The sequence below is a fragment of the Lithobates pipiens genome, unplaced genomic scaffold (genome assembly GCF_037356315.1).
Source record: "Lithobates pipiens isolate NorthernLeopardFrog02 unplaced genomic scaffold, aLitPip1_a1.2 Scaffold_16, whole genome shotgun sequence".
NCBI lineage: Eukaryota > Metazoa > Chordata > Amphibia > Anura > Ranidae > Lithobates > Lithobates pipiens.
This window is the reverse complement of record NW_027507748.1, coordinates 355,134,242-355,152,946: the sequence shown is the minus strand read 5'-3', so window position 1 is coordinate 355,152,946 and position 18,705 is coordinate 355,134,242. Positions and strand designations below refer to the sequence as shown.

The window sequence follows — 18,705 nt, the reverse complement described above, 5'->3', positions numbered from 1 at the left end:
CGCCGCGAAACGACCGCCGGGCGAACCGTTCGGCCATCACTAATGGAGACAGACATTGCTGATACCTCCTGTTGTATTTGCTGACTGCCTGGCTTTCAAGCTAATTCCATGCTTTGAATCACGAACCTGGAACACTAATGCAGATAAGGAGTCCTGACTTTCTTCCAACTTTCCTACTTTTCAACTTTCTGTGTACCTGTTCCAGGTTAGTGACTTTAAAAGCTTTGCAACAGGTCAGCAAAACAACCAAAAAATTAGCATTTCCAGAATGATTTCAGTAGTAGAAACCCCCATGTTTCATCTAATGCAGATTGAATTTATGCATTGTTAATAAACTAGGGAGGAGGAGGAGGTTGTTAGTTACTATGGTTCTCTCCTGGAAAGATAAATGACAGAAGCAGAAGTCAGGACAACATAGGGCCTGCATCATCAACAAAAACATGAAAAAAATTATCTGGAACATACACCGTGGCCCACCTCCATCCTAGGTTATACATATAAAGACAAAAAAGAGTGGTCATGGGACTTTAAATGAGATGGGTCACAGACTAGACACAACTAGGATACAATTGATAATTTATTAAAAATTCATGATATACAAAAATACGTTAAAAAATGCAATATATTTATGGAAAAAGTCATATATACATTAGCAGTAAAAAGATCCATATATAATGAGACACTATACGTATATAATAATCATGAAGATATCACAACAAAATGCACAATTGGTCCATAAATTAGTAAATGTATTGTATTATTGGATCTCTACGCATTTCCTGGATCTTACTTGGGTCCACTTATCAGGAGTTTGATGCAGCAATTCATCTATGACATTTATATATATATATATATATATATATATATATATATATATATATATATATATATATATATATATATATATATATATATATATATATATATATATATTACTCTCAAAAAAATAAAAACATTAATTAAAAATAAATAAAATCAATAAAAAATAAATGACTATACAAATAGATAATGAATAAATGGGTAAATAAATAAATAAATGCCTTACTGCTTACACATCAAATCAATTAATGGGTCCAGCACCAGGGAGGCGAGGGAGGCTCCGAGACAAATAGTCTCCCACGGGGTTGAGGCAAGGATAAACCACCCAAAAATGGCCAATGGGCAAAGCAGCCAGGGGGAAACAAGAACAAGACCCCAGGTGCGGTACTTAGGGTGTATGAACACAGTAAGGCTGCTTTCCCGCTGAGGCACTTTACAGGCGCTATAGCGCTAAAAATAGCACCTGCATAGCTCCTATAAAGAGGCTCTCCTCTCAGTCCAGTGTGAAAGTCTGAGTGCTTTCACACTGGAGCGGTGCACTTGCAGGACAATAAAAAAAAATCCTGCAAGCAGCATCTTTGCAGTGCTGTAGGAGCGGTGTACACACAGCTCCTAAAGCGCCCCTGCCCATTGAAATCAATGGGCAGCGCCTCCAAAGCACCAGCAAAGCCCCACTGCAGCGGCACTTTGCAGGTGGTTTTAACCCTTTTCCGGCTGCTAGCAGGGGTTGAAACCGCCCCACTAGTGGCCGAATAGTGCCTCTGAAAATAACAGTGCTTTACCGCCGATGCCCCCAACACCCCAGTGTGAAAGTAGCCTAAACCAGATGATTCTAAGGAGAAAAATGTGTTTGAGTGTATAGCATAACAAAATAATGAATAAATGAGTCTGGTGAAGTGGATACAGATATACTGGTGATCAATCAAAGTGGAAAGTGTAAACTTGTGAATAGTGGAATGGAGAGTGCAGAGAGAACACCAAACCATAGCTGAATATCAAACACAATAGTGAGTGGAAAGATTGAGGAGAGGAAAAAAAAAACAAAAAAAAAAAAAGTGAAACAAACAAGAAAAAAGGGGAAAAGAACAAATTACTTTGCAGGGTAATACCCGTGAATAGGTAGCAAGTGCTGAATATAATACACATGACTACCTCCACAAGTAGCAATGTGCAAATGGAGGTCATGGCTAACCCAGCCTGATATATTGAACAGCGGTGGACATATTCTGCCAACATCATGCAGGCGCCGCAGGTGTAGGGCCGTGAATGGATCCAGCACCCAGTGTGTGCACCGGAGACAGGTCAAAAGAGGCTGCCATAAGTCATCAGATGGAAGACATTACCCAGAGACTGCCACGTGTTGGGTATGTAAACATTTTTTTTTATGTATTTATTTATCTTTCTTTTTTTCTATATGCCCCATGTCACTTCTTGCCATGGACTCAATGGGGGACTCAATGGGGGATGAGATGGTTCGCCGGGACTCGCCTGTCCCGGGGTTATAAGGCATGGCTTGCTGCCTCCCTCCCCTCCTTGTCACTGTTCCCATCTGGGGCGTGGGCGGGTGGTGTCACGCTGCGCCTCAGCATCATGCTTACACACCCGGCATGCGGCAGCCTCGGTGTCACATTGTCCGAGTGATGTCTTCCATCTGACGACTTAAGGCAGACTCTTTTGACTTGTCTCCGGTGCACGTACCAGGTGCCGGATCAATTAACGGCCCTCCACCTGTGGTGTCTGCATGACGTTGGTGGGCCGCTGTGGGGATATATCAGCCTGGGTAAGTCATGACCTCCATTTGCACATTGCTCCTTGTGGAGGTAATCATGTTGATTATATTCAGCACTTGCTACCTATTCACAGGTTTTACCCTGCAAAGTTATTTGTTCTTTTTCCTTTTTAGCTTGTTTATTTCACTTTTGTTTTGTTTTTTCCTCTCCTCAATCTTTCCACTCAGATTTACGCTATTGTGTTTGATATTCAGCTATGGTTTGGTGTTCTCGCTGCACTCTCCATTCCATTATACACAAGTTCACATAGGTGTTCACTTTCCACTTTGATTGATTACCAGTGTATCTGTATCCACTGCACACAATACCAGACCCATTTATTCATTATTTTGTTATGCCATACACTCAAACACATTTTTCTCCTTAGAATCATCTGGTTTACTGTGTTCATACACCCTAATTACCGCACCTGGGGTCTTGCTCTTGTTTACCCCGGCTCCTTTCCCCATTGGTCATTTTTGGGTGGTTTATCGGTGCCTTCCTCTCCTCCTCAAAGCTGGGCCCACTAATTGATTTGATGTGTAACTAGTAAACATTTGTTTATTTATTTATCCATTTATTCATTTTTGATCTATTTATCTATTAATTTATTTTTTTATTGATTTATTTATTTTTAATTTAGTAAAAAAATTCTGAAAGTATTATATATATATCATAGATTAATTGCTGCATCAAACTCCTGATGAGTAGACCCTAGTGAGATCCACAAAACGTGTAGAGATCCATAGATGCTAAAATATATTTACTCATTAAGGAACAATTGTGCATTTGGTTGTGATAGCTTCATGATTATTATATACGTAAAGTGTCTCATTATATATGGATCTTTTTACTGCTAATGTTTATACGACTTTTTCTATAGATATATTGTTTTTTTTACGTATTTTTGTATATCATTAATTTTTAATAAATTATCAATTGTATCCTAGTTGTGCCTAGTCTGTGACCCACCTCATTTAAAGTCCCATGACCACTCTTTCTTGTCTTTATCTGCATCATCAGCAAGTTTTGCTTCAGAACTTTGCAAGACTAATCAAAACATTTTAAAGTGTAATTATACTTACCGTATCATCCACTGGAGGGAATTATTCACCAAAAATGAATCCTTTTTTGTAAAAAGGATTTAAATTGGTTCATACCTTCACAGCTAGGCAGAGCTCTGCTCCACTGAAAATTTGGTTCACACTCCAATGCTTGGTCATCACTGAGTGTATAACCTGGATCACAGCTGAAAGTCACAAGGGCACCCACGTAGAAATCATTGCCATGTCGTTGACCATTAACAGGGATTCCTGGATCGAGGCAGTGGTCTGATTGCAGTTTTACCGCTGTGAGAACGAGACAAGAATGTGTGCATGTTTATTAATGTAAGAGTGATATGTATCACTGAACAGCAAATAGTTTAGACCCAAATTAATTCCACAGCCTGTTATGTATGTATATATTCCCTGTCCAATAAAACTGATTGCACCAGGCTCACCTTAGCCTGGAGGAAAATTTTCCCCAAAGACAGGATATGCATCAACTTGACAGATGCCTATGAAGGCCACTCAATTCTTACACACACCAAAATCAGAATCAGTCAGTTGTTTTCAGCTTAAAAGAAATAAAGCTGAAGTATGATAAATCCTTATACAACAAATGAGTGACCAGGATAAATGCATAAAAAAACATTGTATATGCATAACTTTCATCTTACTAGAGGAAGTGATTTATTTCTTGTGATAGTAGAAATATAAAAATATATCCCATTGTTGTTCACGTACTAGATTGCTGCTCATTTATTCTAGTCCTCCTCAATATTAATGTGCTCAGAAACGAACCCAGCCAGATTGTAAGTGCCAAAGAACCTGAAAATTGTTTTTTTTTAAGTATGGGTCACATGACAGCTCCTATTTATCTATAGCTCTAGCATCAATATGCGGGTGGGCTAACTGCTATTTTTCTCAATTATATTTTCATGTATGTAATGCTGTCAAATATTTGTGGGGCGAGTGAACAATGCTGAATGGGCATGTCCAAGGGTTAATGTGCAATCAGCTAGTGTGGGTGTTACTGGAGTTTGTCTGCAGCAAAAACCCTAAAGGGGACAAGGAAGAAAGAACAATATGATCCTCTATTTGCATTTCAGTGAAGATAAGCTGCAAAAAAACAACCATTTCTAGGTGCCAGGGTTGCTAAAGAGTACAAATCAGCTCTTCAATTCATGATGCCATGTAAAAAGAGGATTACCATAGAATCATACAGGTAATAGGTGTCAGCAGGTCTCCAATCTCAATAATTTTATTTTCATTGCAAAATTCAATCTCACTACTTGAGACTAAGGCCCCTTTCACACTGGGGCGGTTTTCAGGCGTTACAGCGCTAAAAATAGCGCCTGTGTAGCGCCTGAAAAAAAACGGCCCCTTTCACTCCAGTGTGAAAGCCGGAGGGCTTTCACACTGGAGTGGTGCGCTGGCAGGACAGTGAAATAAGTCCTGCTAGCTGCATCTTTGGAGCGGTGAAGGAGCGGTGTATTCACCGCTCCTAAACCGCTCCTACCCATTGAAATCAATGGGACAGCGCGGCAATACCGCCGGTAAAGCGCCACTGCAGCGGCGCTTTGCGGGCGGTTTTAACCCTTTTTTGGCCGCTAGCGGGGGTTAAAACCACCACGCTAGTGCCCGCAGACCGCCGCTAAAACGACGGTAAAGCGCCGCTAAAAATAGCGGCGCTTTACCGCCGACGCCCGCACCGCCCCAGTGTGAAAGGGGCCTAAGCTATGTGAACTGTAAATATTTTTGGTTGAATATGTGGGAAAATATACCCTTTGTTAGGGCATAAATTGGGGGAATGTTACGATAAGCGATATTTCCCTATTAAAGAGTAGTTTTTACCAGATGTTATTGAAGTTCAGTCCAATAAAATGTAAGAATTCTTCTGACAAATGTGTTTTTTTTTAAAGGACATTAAGATTCGCTCAGCAATCTGCAGTGCATATCACATTCCCTTCATTTATCCTCTATATCACTGGTGGCAAACACAAGGCCTGCGGGCCGAATCTGGCTTGCCAGGCCTTGTCATATGGCCCGCACAGCAGCTTCTGGCCACTACCTCTTTTTCTCTGCAGGTATCCAAGGCAACAAGGGAAAACATCCTCCTCAGTCTCGCGAGCGGTGCGGCTTTGTATTAGCGCATGCGCGGCCGGTTTTAGTGATGCCGTGTACACACAATCAGAATTGCGGCCAGCAAAAGACCGATGAGATCTTTTAATTTAGAAATTGCGACCGTGTGTAGGCTCCATTGGAATTTAGCTGGCCGAATTCCTGCCAGCAGAAATTTGAGAGCATGTTTCCAGACGGAAAAACTTTCGGAAATTCCAATCGTGTGTATGCAATTCTGACGTGCAAAAACAACACATGCTCAGATTCAACTACGAGATGGAAGCTATTGGCTACTATTGGCTACTGGGTATTGAACTTCCTTTTTCTAGTCCAGTCGTACGTGTTGCACATCACCACGTTCTTGATGGTTGGAATTTGGTGTGGCCGTGTGTATGCAAGACAGCTTGAGTGGAATTCCATCTCAAGGTCGGAAAACCATCAGACCTTTTTCAGACCAAAATTCCGATCGTGTGTATGCGGCATTAGAGTAAACATCTCCCATCCACTCTGTCTCCGCCTCCATCACCGTCTCCGCTCTGGCTCCACCCCGCCTCAGCTTTGCATCTGCTGTCGCTCTGTCTCTGCCTCTGATGCCGCTCTGTCTCTGCCTCCACCGCTGCTCTGTCTCCGCCTCCGCTCTCTCAGATCCCCAGTCCCTCCAGCGAGTGATTGCTGACAGCTCTGTTTTTTTTCCATCCAGCGGGTTGCGTCCTGAGGGCAGGCTTTTTAAGCACTTGTGTTGTTGAAGGGACAGTGTTGTGCTGCTTATTTAGTACTGATACTGAACACAGAAATCCGCCCTAGAGGGAAGTACTAACTTATAGCCTAATACAAAGGGGGAGCCGTCTATACAGGGAGGTACCAAAGCTAGGCCAGGTAGGAAAGTAGAAGAGAGTGCAGATGTGAGTAAACTTGGGGGGGGGGCATGTGGAGGCAGATGTGTGCAGAAGTGGGGGGATGGGAGGAGAGTGATGGGTGCAGAGGTCACAACCAAGGAGGAGGATGGTGCACACTGTATAGTACACTCCTGACCGCTCCACTCTGTACGTAGCACAATCCTGACCCCTGCACTCTATGTAGCACAATCCTGACCACTGTACATAGCGCAATCCTGACCCCTGCACTCTATGGGGGCGAAATCCTGACCCCTGTACTTTGTATGTAGCGCAATCCTGACCCCTGCACTCTGTACGTAGTGCAATCCTGACCCCTGCACTCTGTACATAGTGCAATCCTGACCCCTGCCCTCTGTACGCAGAGTACGGCCCCCGAAGAATTTGATTTTGACACCCCTGCTCTATATGTTTACCTGTAGATTCTGTAAGAGTAAAGTGAACAAAGGCATAACGTTTCCAAATGGCACCCTTGTGTCTATCACAGAAACATGGCCGTAACCATAGCACTGTAAACATTGCGCATTTCTACCTTTGTACATACACGTGCATGGCTCTAAACTTTCTGGTAAGTAAAAGAAAATTGATTTGAAATACATAGCCATGAAAAACATCCATCACTACTTTATTGGAAAAATAAGAAAGAGAAATGCTCCTGCAGGGAGAGAAAGAAAAAAGTACTATGGGAAAAGGTTTCTTGGCAGCTCTCATTCAAGAGAGGGGAGAAAGAATCCAAATTAAGAAGAAATAAAAGCAGCTTTTTATTCAATAATCCTGTCCAGAAGTCATTACTCCAGTTGTTATGGTAAAAGAAAATCAATAAAGATGATCAGACTGCAGAGTGCGGAACGGCTTCTAATAGATTTAGGTTCTCCAAACACTTTTCAGCAGCGCAGCTAACACAATGCCACCAATTTCTCTATATTTGAGGTGTGCCCTGCCCTGCCCGCTGAGCTTTTTAGATACACAAATGAACAATTCCTGCAAGACCTGCTTGCATATTCATTCTGTGCACAGGGTGGGGGTAATTATGTTTAATCAAATACAGGCTGCTCAGCTCTTTTCATCTTCAATCAATAGTACTGCCTTGAATTCAGTAGAAATTGAAGAAATTCTGTCCCTTGCTAAGATGCAAGCATTTTATATAGAACACATACAAGGCATGCAGAGTAGTGGCTTACTTTCATAGCGTATTTGAAAGCCGACATCAGAGTGGCTTTTGTCAGTAGTGAAGAGAAGATAAAGGAAATTGCTGGTGCTGATCAGGAACTGTGGGACCTGTGTGCCATCATACACCCCAATCAATGGAGACGAATATGACTTTCCATCTCTTACTTCCAGGGTATCATAGTTTACCTCTGTCTTAAATCTGCGTAAACACAATAAGAATAAAATAGGTTACATTTGAGCTAAATACTTTTTTTTATAGGTAGTAATAATAGGGCCAAAAGACAGCATTCTGCAGTTCTGATATTATCTCCATATCACTACAGATATTACACCATTATTGTTTTATAATTTATTGGAACTGTGCATTGCTGAAGTCAACCAAAATCAATGCCACTTATCCCTTACCAAATACTTAACAATCAAATATGGTGTTACTACCTGTAGAATGCATCCTGTCATCACGCATCTAGTTTTAAGATACTACTTTTCTGCATACCGGCCATATAACTTTCATGAATGTGATGTCTATTAGAATGTGTATGATTTTAAATTAAATTGGTTAAAACTAACTATGAACTAACTAACTATGTAACTATATAAAACTACCTGTAAAGGCTGACTGCATGATGATCTTTCATCATTTTTCACAGTTTTCTGAATATTAGTATACAGCTGACATCATAAAGGCTTGCCCCAATCTTTTCCCATAGCTGAGCTAGAGCTATATTTAACATAATGGCACTTGTGTGCTAGAGGTTAGGGCAGGGGCAGCACCAAGCCACACAATTTGCAAACAATGATCATTTTTAAATGTTGTTTCTTTCTACTGGGATACGTTTGAACAATTTTTATGATGTTCAGTAAATACTGTATACAGTGTGTCAAGATAATGCTGAAAGGACCCTCATATTTCAGGAAATGTAAAGCCATCTCCAATTTCTCTTGCAAATGTGTATGTAGGGCAGCAGAGGCATAGCTAGAACCGTCAGGGCCCTGGTGCAAGAAATCATGAAGGGCCCGCCGACCTCCGACCTGAGCCATTCCCTCTGAGCCCAAAGCCATTCCAACTGATCCCATGACCCTTAATGGCCCACAGCGGATCCCTTTCACATGTTGTGCAGTCCTTCAGTCTTGGGCTTCACCATGGTGGCGGAAGGCCCAGGCCCAGTGACAAGTGCAACCTTTGCAACCCTAGTTCGGCCAGTGGCATCAGTGTGGACTGGGAATGATGTCAGTCAGTAGAGCAGTGGACATGGTCAGTAGGGCAGTGGACGTGGTCAGTAGGGCAGTGGACATGGTCAGTAGGGCAGTGGATGTGGTCAGTAGGGCAGTGGACATGGTCAGCAGGGCAGTGGACGTGGTCAGTAGGGTGGTGGTTGTGGTCAGTAGGGCGGTGGATGTGGTCAGTAGGGCGGTGGACATGGTCAGTATGGCGTGGATGGATCAGTAGGTCAGTGGACATGGTCAGTAGGGCAGTGGACGGTGTCAGTAGGGCAGTGAACGGGGTCAGTAGGGCAGTGAACGGTGTTAGTAGGGCAGTGGATGTGGTCAGTAGAGCAATGGACTGGGTCAGTAGGGCAGTGGACATGGTCAGTAGGGCAGTGGACATGGTCAGAAGGGTGGTGGATGGTGTCAGTAGGGCAGTGGATGTGGTCGATAGGGCAGTGGACGGGGTCAGTAGAGCAGTGGATGTGGTCAGTAGGGCGGTGGACGGTGTCAGTAGGGCAGTGGACATGGTCAGTAGATCAGTGGACAGTGTCAGTAGAGCAGTGAACAGGGTCAGTAGTGCAGTGGACGTAGTCAGTAGGGCAGAGAATGGGGTCAGTCGTTTTTTAAATTTTTTTATTATTTAACATTTTATTTTAGAATTGTATTTTTTATAAAAAAAAGGTATAGTTTTTTTTTATTTATTTTTACAGTTTTTGATGGGAGGGAGGCAATGGAGGGCAGTGTGGGGGGGGGGGGGGGCAGCATAATGGGAGGGGGGTAGTATGGGAGGGAGCAGAGTGATAGCAGTACACCTAGAACACTATATTCACTGGGCAGTGCATTATTTTACTCTCTGCTGTGACAGAGAGTTTGTGGCTTACCAGGAGCAGCCTTGGGCAGGGAGATTTTCTCCTACCATTCTGGCGGTGGGAACATACTTGAGAAAGGAAGCGGAGCCAGGGTCGGGGGTTAGGGGGGCAGAGTTGGGAGGCAGAGCTGGCGGTCTTGGGTACGGATGACTGCTTGCCACTTGGCTGGATAGGAGGGTGGGCGGGACTGCATATAGGAGAACCGATCCTGCAGCCGTTGAAAGACCTGGTTGCCTCTTGACTTTACACTCTGGATGCAGCTAGCACCAGGCTGGATAGGAGGGCTGGCGGGGCGGCCTATAGGAGAACTAATCTCCCATGTTCTCCTCCTGTCTCCTGCAGGTCTTTCAACGGCTGCAGCAGCAGGATCAGTTCTCCTATAGGCCACCCTGCCAGCCCTCCTATCCAGCCTGGTGCTAGCTGCATCCAGAGTGTAAAGTCAAGAGGCAACCAGTCTTCCATACCTAGGACCACCAGCTCTACTTCCCAGCTCTGCCCCCAACTCCAGCTCACAAAAGTGTATACAAAACTGACAGGGGAGCCGCACGGGCCCCCTGCAGCCTGGGGCAGAGTCGCTATCGTGACTCTTGCACCCTCTATAGCTATGCCCCTGTAGGGCAGCATGTTGCATACATAGAGACTAACTTGCAGTTTCTTAGGTTGGGCACTGATCTTACTTTAAGCACATGATACTGTCACAGAACGCATTCAACAACAATACCTTTTCTAAGCATTGAGACAAAAACCGTGTATAATATAATACATTTCTCTATGCCAGCCAGAATTAAGCAATGAAACATTTTGAACCTGCAGTCCTGTTGGGAAACAGAGATGATTGAAATAAATCCTATGGCTGTTATGCAGCCAGGGACACAAATATGCTGGATTCCAGAAACCAGATACCCTAAGCAAAAATGTAGATGTCTAGTGTTATGAACACAAGTAACAGGATTTCTGGTACATCAAACATGAAAATGTATACACAAAATTATTTATTGTGCAAACACTACTCCAGCGCCAGCTCACTGAACCCAGGAAAGTGTCAAACATCAGTTTGGTGATGTTTCTGGGTAAATTTTTTCTTGGTTCATTGCCTTTCTGTGGGTGTGGTGTATCCTCTGTGTTGTTCTCTTGACTACTAATGCCTGCTCATCTTTTTAGCGCTCTAACCTGTCTTCTCTTGAAGATACTCTTTCCCAACATGTACTGCTGATCTCCTAGAACAATCTTAGTTCCTTTCCTGAAAAGCTTCTATACCCTGTGACTTTGATTTTGCTTGGACAACCTTATGTTCCAACTCCTGCTGACAAGTTGTTTTTGCTCTTGGGTGAATTTATAGATCCTGTTCTTGACGTTGAAGATTTCTCTTGTTTCTGTGTACATAGATCCTGTATAATGGGTTTAGTGCTTGAAAAGCCTTCTAATTCACTTCCTTTCTTCTCTTTGCACTGCTATTGCTGAATTTGGCTATATTAGCTACACCTTACCATGTGCCTCCCGTTCTCTGTCTTCTACCCCTGGCAAATTTAGTTCACTCTCATGCTTATTCCCCTTTAGGCTGGGTTCACACCTATGCAAATTGGATGTGTATTTCTCCGCATCCATTTCGCATAGCAGGAGAATGTGACTGGCTCTCTATGGAACCGGTTCACATATCTCCTGGGTGGCTGTGGAGCGCACTGCACAGAAACGCTGTGCGTCTTCGACTATGTTTTGGGGCAGAATTCAGGCAACGATTCAGCACTGATTTGTCCCTGAACCAGATAATAGGGATGCACAGTGTTCCTGTGAAATCGGCATCGGGTTCCAGTGTGAACTAAGCCTCAGTATTTATTTTTCCCTGATCTTTGTGCATAACTCATCTGACACACTACATGCTTTTTTTTGCCTCAGTCCTGGTGGCCCTGCCAGTTTTCCTGTTTATTATCTGATTACCTGTCTTGTTGTCTGGTTCTTTCTTGACACAGTACTGTCCCCAGACATCTCCATTTCTTCAGTCAAGTTTTTTCCTGCGTTGACTCTCACCATTTTCCAAGTATCAGTCTTTTGAGTGTCTGTCAGGTAGCCCACCAGTTAATCCTAACTTTTCTCCATTTGGAGTATCTTTTTGGTCTTTTAGCTCTCTGCCTCGGTGTCAAGTTCAGCCTCTGCCATTATAATGTTCTCTTCTCATACTGTGTTGGTGATAAAACCCAGCTCTATAAACATGTGGTTGCTATTAACGCTGACTTATGGCAAGGTGAACAGGGTGTGCTATGTTCTACTGAAATGCTATATGGTAAGATCTTGCTAGTAAAGTCACCTATATACAGGACTTCTCCACTAAATTACATAGTCATAGGAGCATAGAAATTATTGACCTAGAGAGTAACTAAAGCCAAGTGGCCCTTTCAAAGTAGTTTTTTTGAGGGCTTATAAAGCTTGCCATACAAAGTATGTCATGCCAATATAGTTTTGGTTGGCATGGTGAACAGTGGCTGTTCCTAAAGAACATGTTTTTTTTTGGTGACACACCTTTTCACATCTCCCAGCATCAACTTCCTTTGTGGCTTTGATATTCAGTTAGATGATTACTTTAAACCAAATGCTCCGATCACTGGCGTGGACCCGTAACATATAGCTATATAATCCCCAATATGTGTGGCTAGCTGTTAGTTCCGCACTGACTAATGCCTGAATAGTGAAGTAGTTCCATCACCAGCCCAACATATCATATTTTTGCTGACTTTGGAAGCAAGTGCACTCCTGCCCAGTCCTCCCCTGTACATTATCAATACAGAGTTGTATTGGCTTAAAGGAGTTGTAAAGGCAGAAGTTTTTTATCTTAATGCATTCTAGCCAAAAAACATTTGGCTAGAAAGATAAGATAAAAAACCTTCTGTGTGTAGAAGTCTACCCAGCACCCCCCAATTACCTACCTGACCTCCTTCTCTCTCCAGCAATATCCATGATCCCCTCAGCCATCCAGTACACTCCTCCTGATTAACTGAGACAGATCAGCGGCACTATTTTCTCCCGCAGCTGTCAATCAAAGTCAGTCAGCCAATCAGGGGAGAGACAGGGTGGGGCCATGTTGGGGCTCCATGTCTGAATGGATACATAGAGCTATGACTCAGCTTGGGTGACAACCTGTAATAAGCTGCTGGCTGAAAGTCTCTCAAAGGAGGGAGGGGCAAGGAGCAGCAAAGTAGGACCTGAGAAGAGGAGGATCTGGACTTCTCTGTGCAAAACCAACTGCACAGAGGTGGTCAGTTAGTCAATTGGACTAAAGTCGGGCTCTCAATACCAACCTTTAACCCTGTGAAGTTTTCTGTGGGTTTGAGTCTGCAATATTATATAAAACTAGTCATTTGTCTATACAATAATTACATCAGCTAGATCTTACATTGTGAAATATGGAGACAATTGTTGCGGACAGTTTGAGATCAGAAAAATCTGCTTAACCTTTCTTTTACACTTACCTGGAATTATTGAGCTGTCATGTTGATGCCCCATTATAAAACCTAAATGTTTACATCTTGATTTAAATTGGCACATATTTTGAACCATTTGTTCTAATAGGAAGCACCAAACTTTCCATTACTCCATTACAGCTCTAATTAAAATAAATCAATACAACTTTAAACAACATAATGCTAACATTAAGAAAAAAGATGTAGAATAAAGACACAGTAAAAAAAATCCAATAGGGAACAATGTTTATCTTTTCCTCACGGACCATGAAAGATCACTCCCTCTTGTTTTTCCTTTTTCTGCTTGATCTTTTATTGATCCTCATACAAAGCCAACATGCCATTATTGTGGACAGCAGTAATTAAAGAAGTTTAAATTATGACATTTGCTTCTTAAAAAAAAAAAAAGAAAGAAAGAAAAATGCTTTGGTCTAAACTTGAGCTTAGCTTATTGAAATTAATTGGTTCCTAAAGTAGAATCAGTGTCCTATTTTTATCACCTTAGGAAAGCTGTTAAATACAGTGCACTCTTGTTTAACAGAACAGGTCTTAATCAATGAGAAAATAAGGGTCCAAGAAGGGGTATTCACACTCCTTGACCTACTCGTCAACATCAGTGCCTGACCTCACAAATGTAGTTCTGGAAGAATGGTCAATCAATCCCATAGACACACTCCTAAACCTTGTGGACAGCCTTCCAGAAAAGTAGATGGACTAAAACTGGGGTGCCATTAAAGATCATGTGCGTGTAGAGGCAGACGTTCCAAAACTTTTGACAATATAGTGTATCGTCATTTATGTTTGTAATATCCCCTTTGTGCTGTTCTAGATTGAGCACACTTTTTGCTTGTGTAATACTAAATTAAGAAATGTTCAAATACAAAACCCCCTGCATTTGCCATTATTTACTGTATATATTTTAACTATAACTGTCCTAAAATTACATAAATGTATATGGGGAACATACTGTTTTGCCACATATATTGCTGTTCATTTTATTGTGGTAAAACATCCATTAACTGGTCTTGACAAATTTTGCTTGCTTTGCTATTTTCAGTCTTCTGACCTTCATTTCTTCTCCACACGCACTAGTGTCTTCTGATAGCAGTCTTATAATGCCTTGCCCCCTTTGTTTGTTCTTTACTAGTTATATCCCTCAATCTACTTTGGTGTGTGTTTTGGGGATGTACGCAAGGGTATTTTTATTCAGTTAGACAAATAAACGTTTAATTTTGATGAAACATTTTACAACCTTTTAGCACAAGTGGCAATTGATATGGCTTATTCTATTCTTGGGTTCTCTACATTCTCCAGATCAGTGGTTCTCAACCCTGTCCTCGAGGACCCCCAACAGGCCATCTTGCACAGGTGCTTTAAAATGGTTGTAAACCCTGTACAACCACTTTTACCTACAGGTATACCTATAATAAGGCTTACCTGTAGGCAGGGCCGGACTTACTATTGGGCTTGACAGGGCTCAAGCCCATGGGCCCCGCCCAATAGAGGCCCCGCCGAGATACATAGCTGAGTGTACTCAGCTCGGCTCCGCTCACAGTGACACCCAGTCCCACCTTATGATGGACATAACACAGGGATTGGGCGTGCATGTGAGCCAAGCCAAGTACACTCGGCTCCGCTCGGGACTGTGAGAGGACCCGAGAACTGCCGAGAGGACCCAAGAGCCGTCGAGACGACCTGAGAGACGACGAGAGCCACCGAGAGGACCCAAGAGCCACTGAGAGGACCCGAGAGCTGCCGAGAGGACACAATTTTCATTTTTAAACTTCAAGACTGCAATGACAAGGCTGCAAATGACACTGGGGCAATGCTGCAAATGACCAGGCTACACTGAAAAGTCTGAAAATGACAAGGCTACACTGACAAGGCTGCAATGACACTGACAAGGCTGCAATGAGACTGGACAAGGCTGCAGATGGATGGGCAAGGCTGCAGATGGACACGGATAAGGCTGCATTGATGGGCATTTAAATTAAATTTTTTCCTTAAACTTCCCTCCTAAAAGTTTTTTTACTTAACATTCCCTCCTAAACTTGAGGTGCGTGTTATACACCAGCGTCTATTATACGCTGATAAATACAGTAATGTATAGAAGGTAGGGCCCAAAAGTGACTCAAGCTCAGGGGCCCCAGCCACCCTAAGTCCTGCCCTGCCTGTAGGTACTGTGAATTTCTCCTAAACTTTCACAGTTTAGGAGATATTCACTGCATTCTCATGTGCCGATGTCATCAGCACATGCACAAGAAACGGCTCGCTTGTGCCATTACCGGAGTGACGTCATTGCAGCTCCGGCCAATCACAAAGCCGGAGCCCGCAAACCTATAAATAACTCTGGGATGACATATCGCCGGCCACAGCGGTGTGCAACAGCCTCATTCTAAGGTATGAATTTCATAATGAGCTAGTATGCGATGCATATTTTGGACAGCTATTTTATCTAACAGAAATTCCTAAAACATGGCCTGTTGGGGCTACTTGAAGACGGAGTTGAGAATTTTGGACAGCTATTTTATCTAACAGAGATTCCTAAAACATGGCCTGTTGGGGCTACTTGAAGATGGAGTTGAGAACCACTGCTCTAGGTGGTGCACAATGGCAGTTAAGCATGCAGCACATTTATACATTTCCATTCTATTAAATAAGCTTAAAATGAAATAGTGAAAACATGTTAAGAAATAAGGAAAAGCTGTCATCCATCAAATCGACCAGATTTAACCTGCCAGTTTGCTTTTTTAAGTTTGAAGGTGAAAGAAAATACGACAAGGGTAAAACTACCTACATGCATCTCCAATTTTATATAAGAAAGTGCTACAATATTAGCAAAGCACATAGCAGCATACCTGTCAAATGTGATTTTTATGGGATATCCAGGTTGTGCTTCCAGAACCCATACACAATTTAAGGAATCCTTGTAGAAGCCAGGCCACCCAGGAGAAAGGATCATACCACTTGGAGCAGTTAAGTGACCGCCACAGGGTGCTGTTAATAAAACACAGACTGTCAGAAGGCCAGGTACATATAGACCAATAATATTTGTTACTACTGTAAAGTGCATATTTAATTTATTTACACATAAAATTATAATAAGGAAAGAAACTTTACTCTTCTTAATGCTTAGATAATATGTTGTATATTGCATTTGCTGTATACAAACTCATCTAATAAGCATCTCATGTATATATTGTATATCTCATATTGTAAAGCGCTGCGTAAATTGCTGGCGCTATATAAATCCTGAATAATAATAATAATAATAATAATGTATATACACAAAGCATCTGCTGACCAACAAACATATGATATGAAATTACAATTTGCTGATTTATAGATGAGAAATCTCCATGTCTTTTTTTTAACAGGATTACGCTAGGATGCATATAAAGGTTAAAGATTATATGCACAGAAGCAAATATAATTTTTGAAACCTGATTTATAAAACATATTTAATTCTAAGAACGTACATTTAATATAAAACAGCTTCCCATACCTTTGGGAGGTGTTCTGTATGGAGAGAACTGGGAACTATGCTAACTAGTAATAGTCATTGAAGGCATAGGACATGAGGACGTTATCAGCTAACAAGATTTCTGGCAGAATCAACAAGTGCTTTTTGCACTGATTGGATAGAATTAAAATGAGGCTTTCAATTGTATATTAACAGACTAAAATGGAGCAGATAAGAGAAGTTCATTGTTATGATTTATGTACACTTTAAAGCCTCGTACACACTACTGACAACTCAGGTTGGAGCTGCTGTACTAACAACCCTATGTTAGTACACTGATCTCCCCTGCTGTGCTATTGTGCTCTGACAGGGGGACCCCCCGCCAGAACACTCCAGTCAGTGATGATCGGGAAGCGGTTGTCAGACCTTTTTTGGTCATGACACTTCAACAGATGGACCGTCAGACCGGCTGTTGTACACATGGACCGACATTCGCATGACATATGGCACACATCTACTGGGGCTTAAATCCTACCTAAGAACAAAAATCTACTATCTCCTTTACTGTCCAGATATTGTGCCTCTCCTTAAAGTGATTTGATTTTAAGCACTATCAGCAGCTTATTTAAGCACTTACAAAGTTTTCAGTTTCTTCATCTTTTAATCCTTGCCTATGTTCCAGTACAAGCTGGGGCCCTGATCGCTGCCCTCGGTTTCTTCTTTCAGGGTGACTTCTTTCTCTTGCAGCAGTGTATGAAGCCACCCTGGTATGCACTGACTAGAGCAGTGTCACCCTTCACTATGTGTAACAATAAAAACACACAGCCCCATAGCCTAGGAAGTCAAGGCACTCTCCTGCTCTCCCCTCCTCCATTCTCAAAACTAACAAACTGACTGCAGATTGCACTATCCACTCCGAACTTTTTCCTGTGAAGACTGGAAGTTTAGGGAAGCAGCATTAAGAGAACAAGAGCCAGCAGAATTGAAAGTTGTAAACTGCTGCAAAGTGCTGGGGTAAGAATTTTAAGGTCTCATGCACACTGGATCCAATAAAAACACCAGTAGCATTACAGTAGCTGTAGAAAGTTGTACCTGTAGAATGAGTTTTGCAGCATTTTTGCATTAGCGTCTTGCCTCGTTTTTTAGTGTTTGTGTTTTTTAACCTTTTTTTTTTTTTAACAAAACTATACTCCCACAAAAGCTTGAGGCTCAAAAACGCTCATTAATGCCAGATAACTGTGTTTTACCACATTTTTCTTTAGCTATTCTCAGTGTTAGGCTTCATTCACACCAGGCAGATCCGCTGCCTCGGAGTCCGCCTCTGTCCACCAGCTCAGCGGAAGATCTCTCCTTTGATCTCCACTGAGCTGGCGGATGACAGTTCCCTCTCTGCTCACTGAGTGGGAAGGGGCTTGTAGAGCGCCGCTAGTTACTATGGAGAGATCGGATGGAAACGTTTTCATCAGATCTCACCCGATTCGATCCACCAGGGACGGATGCGAACGTAGGGGCATCCGTCTGATTTTAGTGGATCGGACATGTCACCGCTGACATCTGTCACTCCATAGACTAGCATGGAGCGCCTGTTCAGGTCTGCCGTCAAAACTGACAGGCGGACCTGAACATTCCGAGAGTGTGAAAGGGGCCTTAGAAAGTTTTTACAGCTGAAAAGCTGCTCTTCAAACACAGTAGTTCTGGTGGGGGGAGTTTCCATCCTGAAACTGCCTCTGCCAACACTGATAACAGTCTATGTGTGCATGGACACATAGGATAACATGCTGAGGAGTTTACTGGCTGTAGAAAAAAAGGCCTGACTCCCAAAACAGCAGCTGTAAAAACGCACAGTGTGCATGAGGCCTAATAAATAGTTTATTGGGAAATAGTTAGTTGTTGTCAG

General features: G+C 42.5%; 1 protein-coding gene across 3 annotated transcripts in view; it reads right to left on the bottom strand.

Annotated features, from left to right (window-relative positions):
• CSMD2 (CUB and Sushi multiple domains 2) overlaps nucleotides 1-18,705 on the bottom strand; it is a 1,348,498-nt gene that overhangs the window by 333,164 nt on the left and 996,629 nt on the right. For all 3 annotated transcript variants that reach the window (XM_077481921.1, XM_077481922.1, XM_077481923.1), the window contains 3 exons: nucleotides 16,204-16,342; nucleotides 7,827-8,014; nucleotides 3,749-3,937 (listed from right to left, as the gene is read on the bottom strand). In XM_077481921.1, the coding sequence (XP_077338047.1) occupies nucleotides 3,749-3,937; nucleotides 7,827-8,014; nucleotides 16,204-16,342 (516 nt within the window). The remainder of the gene's footprint in view (nucleotides 1-3,748; nucleotides 3,938-7,826; nucleotides 8,015-16,203; nucleotides 16,343-18,705) is intronic.